The sequence below is a fragment of the Dromiciops gliroides genome, chromosome 2 (assembly GCF_019393635.1).
Source record: "Dromiciops gliroides isolate mDroGli1 chromosome 2, mDroGli1.pri, whole genome shotgun sequence".
NCBI lineage: Eukaryota > Metazoa > Chordata > Mammalia > Microbiotheria > Microbiotheriidae > Dromiciops > Dromiciops gliroides.
In genome coordinates this window covers 446,114,618-446,120,803 of record NC_057862.1, presented here as the reverse complement: position 1 = coordinate 446,120,803, position 6,186 = coordinate 446,114,618, and the positions used below count along the sequence as shown (strand labels likewise).

Genomic DNA, 6,186 nt, shown 5'->3' with positions numbered 1-6,186 from the left:
TTTACCACACTTATGAAAACAAATGTTGAAAACTATCTTTACATGTAACTGGAAAATAATAAAATACTTTTGTGATTAAAAGATAATGTATATTGTATTGTATTACCTTGCATTGCATTAGACTAGGCTTCTTGGAAACAGACTGGTTGTTTTCCCCTTTCCCTTTCTTTGTATTCCCAGTGTCTAGCACCACCCTGACACTTGTAAATTCTTGACTGACACTTGTAAATTCTTGTTGAATTGAATTAAGCCATCCCAAGGTTATCACCTCACTTAATAAATGCTAAGTATGTGTTAAGTGCCGGGACTACCAAGATAAATAGAGAGGGATAGGCCGCCTTCAAAGAGTGTGCATTCGGTTTCCCTTGCACATTGACTCTGCCACCTGCTAAAGGCGGCGCCCCCTTTACCCAACCCCCTTCACTCCCCTCGAGCTCTGTCAGGCCCAGGCCAGCCCTGTCCTACCCTCCCCTCTCCAATCTCCTCTTCCGGACGCCGCCTCCATGATGAAGCCCCAGCCGCCTCAGCCATCTCTGACCCGGCAGACACCCATCCAGCAACCCGCACCAGCACGCGGACCTCCCGGGAACACCAGCACCACCAACGGAAGCCTCGGAGGGACCCCAGTCTCCGCTTCGGCCCCGGGGCCGTCTACCGCTGCTTCCCCGGTCCTCGGGCGTCTTGCTGGAGCCAGTCGGATCCGTCGGAGAGGTAAGAAGGTTCTGCTGCCACAGCCGCCAACACATCAGCATCAGGAGGGGCCCAGGGGCGCTGTTACTGGCCATACCAGGGGACAGAGCGCAGGAAAGGGGCCCCTTCCATCACCTGTATTTGAGGGTGTATACAATAATTCTAAGATGCTGCACTTTCTTACTGCTGCGGTGGGCTCCACTTGTGATGTAAAGGTGAAAAATGGTACCACATATAAAGGGATTTTCAAGACTCTGAGTTCAAAGTTTGAACTAGTAGTGGATGCGGTCCATAGGACGGCTTCTGAGCCAGCAGGCGGTCCCCGTCGAGAAGACATTGTGGATACCATGGTTTTTAAGCCAAGTGATGTGATGATGGTTCACTTCCGAAATGTTGACTTCAATTATGCCACTAAGGACAAGTTCACGGATTCTGCCATTGCCATGAACTCAAAGGTGAAGAATGGTGATAAGGAGAAGGTGCTACAGCCCTGGGAAGGGGGTGATGGCAACAGCGATGACTACAACCTTGACTCTGATATGTCTAATGGATGGGACCCCAATGAAATGTTCAAGTTCAATGAGGAAAACTACGGAGTGCAAACAACCTATGACAGTAGCCTCTCTTCTTATACGGTCCCCCTGGAGAAGGACAACTCAGAGGAGTATTGTCAGCGGGAGCTCCGTGCAGCCCAACTGGCCCGAGAAATAGAATCCAGTGCCCAGTACCAGTTCCGTATTGCTATGGAGAATGACGACGGACGGACAGAAGAGGAGAAGTATAGTTCTGTTCAGCGACAGGACTCAGGTAGTGATAGTCCCAGTTTAGTGGCTAGGGAAGGGACGATGAGGGAGGGAGGCCCCCGAGGAGGAGTTCCCTGCAGCAGCTCCAGGGGCAGTCGACCTAGCATTGGCTCCTTGCCCCCTTGGGGTGGCCCCCACCATCCTGACAGCAGTGGTCCCAGTCCCAGTCCTGGTCCTGAGGCCCGTGGCATCAATGGAGATCCTTCCCGCATGTCCCTAAAAGCCAAGAGGCCCCCTAGAGGTGCAAAAACTATGTCTTCCCCTAGAAGCCTGCCCCCTGGAGAAACTTCTGCCACAGTTGGTTGTATGTGCCCCCCCTCCCCTAAGTCAGCTGCTCCTGCTCCAGCCTCAGCTTCCTGTCCTGAGCCACATGTAGGCTCTGTAGTTCCCACCGCTTCGGCCTCCATTCCTCCTCTTTCCTCATCTATGGAAACTGGAGCTGGCCTCATTTTCCCAAGCTCTCCAAAGGTTACAGCTCCTAATGATGGGAAAGAACTACCTCAAAAGGAACCTGGGAGAACTCTGAAGTCACCAGAGCTAGCCCAGATAGCTGGGAAAGCCCCTGGCCTTCAGAATGAACAAAAACATGATCAGTTGAAAGAACTGAAGAACTATGGGACTCAGTTTGAGCTCCAGTCCAGCAGTTCTCCTGAGGCCAGCCTGGATCCTTTCTCCTCCTGCGACCCCAAGGAGGGTGGAGTGGAAGCCAAAGGAAAAGAAAAGGAGGTGGAGGGTCTTCTGACTCCAGAGCCCCTGCTGTCCTCTGGCTCCTCTAAAACAGAATCTCCACCTGAAAAGGAAGAAAAGTTGTCTCTCTCCTCAACAGGAGGGGCTGAGGGCCCAGAGCAATCCCAAACACCACAACAGAACCAAATGGGCAGCCTTCCAGGGAGCAGCAGCAAGGGAGATGACAAAGAGGGACCTGTCTCTGATCAAGTGAAGAAGTCGACGCTGAACCCCAACGCCAAGGAGTTCAAGCCTTCGGAGCATGTGTTGTCTATGATCAAGTCATCCAGCACCCCAACTTCCCCAGGTCCCTGGACTCATTCAACTCCTTGGATCCCAGTGCTGACAGCAGACCAGAATGGGATGTATAGCCCCCAGTACATCCCCTATGTACCTCAGATCCACATGGGACCATTGGTGCAGGCTCCTCAGATGTACCCATACCCTGTATCTAACTCTGTGCCTGATCAGCAGGGTGAGTACTGGGAAGCTAAAGGTTCCTTGCCCCCCCAATTTTCAGAGCAGCACCAACCACCCTCAGAATCCCCTATTATGCAGGCTGCAGCAACTGCAGGGCCTCCTTTGGTGGCAGCCATACCATACTCTTCCTATATCCCCTACAATCCCCAGCAATTCCCAGGCCAGCCTACCATCATGCAGCCCATGGCCTCACAGCCTGTCTTTGTCCGAATGCTTCAGAGTAACCCAAGGATGCTGTCAGGCAGCCATGCCCAGGCCGTTATCTCATCTTTTACTCCTCATTATGCTCCAGCAGATCAGCCCACCCCAAAAGTCCTTTATGCCCCTGGTCACCAGTCCCATCCACACCATGCCATGCAGCTCCATGCCCACCAGCTGCAGCCAGCCACCACCCCTACTGGGAGCCAGCCACAGTCCCAGCATGTGGCCTCCAGCCCTATCCAGCATCAGGCAGGGCAGCCACCACACTTGGGTAGTGGGCAGCCAGAACAAAACTTGTACCATTCAGGTGCCTTAACAGGCACACCACCATCTCTGCCGCCAGAACCCTCTGCCCCATCCCCTCAGAGCAGCTTGCTTCAGCCAGTTGAAGTCTATGCCATCCATGCCTACCAGCAGATGCCCCATGGCTTTATCAATATGGCCCATGCCACCCAGGCCCAACTCCAGACTGGAATCATAGCAACTCCACCCCTTCATCCTGAGGCTCCCTACCTGCCCCAGGTGATGCTACTTCACCCACCCCAGAGACATGGGGGTCCACCTCAGGGGTTTGTGCCCCAGAGTGGTGTGTCTGCTCTTTCTGCTTCCACACCTTCACCCTACACCTACATCGGACACAGCCAAGCTGCCCTTCCACCCCGCTGGGGAACTGAAGATGGTTCCAGCCTTCATTTGAGAGACTTCGTTGAGAGGAGGGAGGAGTGACCTATTATGTCTCTTCCCGAATCAGCTTGGACCAGTTCTCTTGCTCTCCACTCCCCGGCCCACCCCCATGGGGGAGTAGGGAACTCCTACCAAGCACCTTGAACAGAGCACAGGACAGGACAGGACAGGGTCGGGGAGGGACCTCAAGGCGGGGTCAGTTTCCAGAGGAAGTGGAGGGTTCCTTCTTGGCCCATCCTTCCTTCTACCCCTCCCCTTAATTCCCTCCCACCCCGCCCTGGAGAGTGAAGATCAAGGACTTTTACTTTTTATTAAATAAAAATATTTTTTAAAAAGAGAAATTTTGAACTAAAATGTTTTCATCTCTTCTATGCGCCATTAAAATGCATATACTCAGATCAAGTTATTTGTGACAGAGGAAATCCTGTAGATCAGTAGTACAAGCTGGAGAGGAATAAAGACACTGTTGTCCAGTGCATACTCCTTAAAATGGAGGTGGGAATTTTACTAGACACCCAAATTTACACAGTATCCCCTCTGCTACACTAGCTCCTTACAGTAGAGGACAAGAGATGGACAGCCTGAGCAACTGGTGGTATCCACAGAATATTGAAAAAAAAAGAGGACCCTCTCATATTGTGGCTAACTGCTTAGTGGAGGTTTTAGGGATATATGAACAAGCCTCACAAAGCAAAAGAAACTGTGGGAGCATTGAAAGTTAGGAGGATAGAGGCAGTACATCTATAAGATCATAGATCAAATGAAATAAGACTCCCCACCTTCAGATCTAAGATCAATGTGTTTCCTTATTCAGTCAACATTTGCTTAGTAATGGAACTTCAGGACTGCAATAGCCCTAAAGAGTGAGTAATGAGGGAACAGCTGGCAGATGGACCGGTGTTTGGGGAAGATCAAGGTGGCCAGAAACATCTTCTTTTCATATCTGGAAAGGTAGGTAAAGTGCTTTAGAGATGGCTTTATATTGTGATAATTGAGAAAAGGAAGCATGCACACACATACATACACATAATGAGGTAGATGTTGAAAGCAAACTGACTTGTTTCAAAGTCTAAAATATTTACAAGTTTTCCTTGGCTCACATGCCTTGCTTTAGCCCCAGGCCCTTTGAAGTTGTTTGACGGAGATGAACTAGGGAGATTAAAAGCAGAATCTCAACAGCTGCTCATTCTCTATTTGTGATTAGATAGAATAGATGGCTATTGAGAACACCTCTCAAATGGATCAGTTCCATGTAATTTCACTGAGGTAGAGACCAGAATTGATAACCCCACCCTGCCATCTCTTTTCTTCCCCAAACCATCCATTCACTGGTATGCCACCAGTCTGCAGTATCTTTCTACTAATTTAGCATGAAAGTAATGATCATGTAATGATCATAAAAGCCATATAAAAGCTAGACTGCCAGGATAAAAACAAAACAAGTATTTGTTACCCAACATGATTAGTAGTATATTAGGGGTGATTTAGTACTCAAATAGTCATTCTCAGCACCACAGGGATACTATACTATAGTTCATTCTCTTCTTAATATGGACATGATTGGGTTTCCTCTGATCTTCTGGGCTTACAAGCAAATACATTTAATTTGGGTGTATCACAGCCAGGAGGGCAATTTTTCCAGACGGTAATTTACACAAGAGATGAATTAAGTACCACTTTTCCTTAGATTCTAGGACATTTTCATACTCCTGATGATAGGATCCTAAAATTCTGGGGCAGAACATGCTCTGATAGAAACAATCTTCTTATTGGCTATCAAAATTCCAGGCTATTTAGTTGCATTGTAATTATCCAATTAGTGTGAAACCTCCTTGAGTTGAATAGGCCTATGGAAAAAATAGTAGGTGGAATCTTGAAGTTAAAATAATATTTTGCTCAATGAGGAGAAGCTGGTGTATCTCCCTCCCCCCATCCCAATTTAATACAGTTTTGAATATGAATCAAGCTTAATTCAAAATAAATTTAATAGCAATACTAAATGTTGTCCCACCCCAAAGGAGAGTTTAAAGCATTGGAATATATTTACATTCCACAAATCAAAATGTTTGGGCATTTTTTGGGCCCCTTATATGTGCAAGTCACTATGCTATATATTGTAGGGTAGACAAGAATATAAAATGAGACAACTTGTAAACTCATAAATATGACAAATTCCCTGTACTCAAGGGTCTTGCAATCTAAATGGAGAAATAAGAATACTCATAATATTTAGGACTAAAAAAGACTTGTAAAAGTTATTTAGTCTAAAACTGAAACCCAGAAGTTAAGGGAATTGCCTCAAATTGTACATGTAGTTAACAGCAGAACTGGGATTTGAGGTCAGGTCATCTGACTCCAACTTTTTTTTTCTTCTGTTTATCATGATGCCCCCCCCCCAAAAAAAAATAGAAAAAGTTAAATATACTATGAGCAGGTGAGATTTATACTAGGAATGCAGGGCTGGTTCAATATTAGGAAAACTATCAGCATAATTGACCATGTCAATAATAAAAGAAACAGAAAACATATGATAATCTCAATAGATACAGAAAAGGTCTGACAAAATATAGCACCCATTCCTATTAAAAACACTAGAGAACAC

The 6,186-nt window shown here is 47.2% G+C and overlaps 1 protein-coding gene across 1 annotated transcript; it reads left to right on the top strand.

The window, feature by feature from the left end:
- Positions 1 to 503: 503 nt before the first annotated feature.
- LOC122739095 (ataxin-2-like protein) lies at positions 504 to 3,597 on the top strand. Its single transcript, XM_043980947.1, is given in 2 exon segments — positions 504 to 3,548; positions 3,550 to 3,597. Coding segments are annotated over 2 exon segments (3,093 nt in total).
- The last annotated feature ends 2,589 nt before the right edge of the window (positions 3,598 to 6,186 follow it).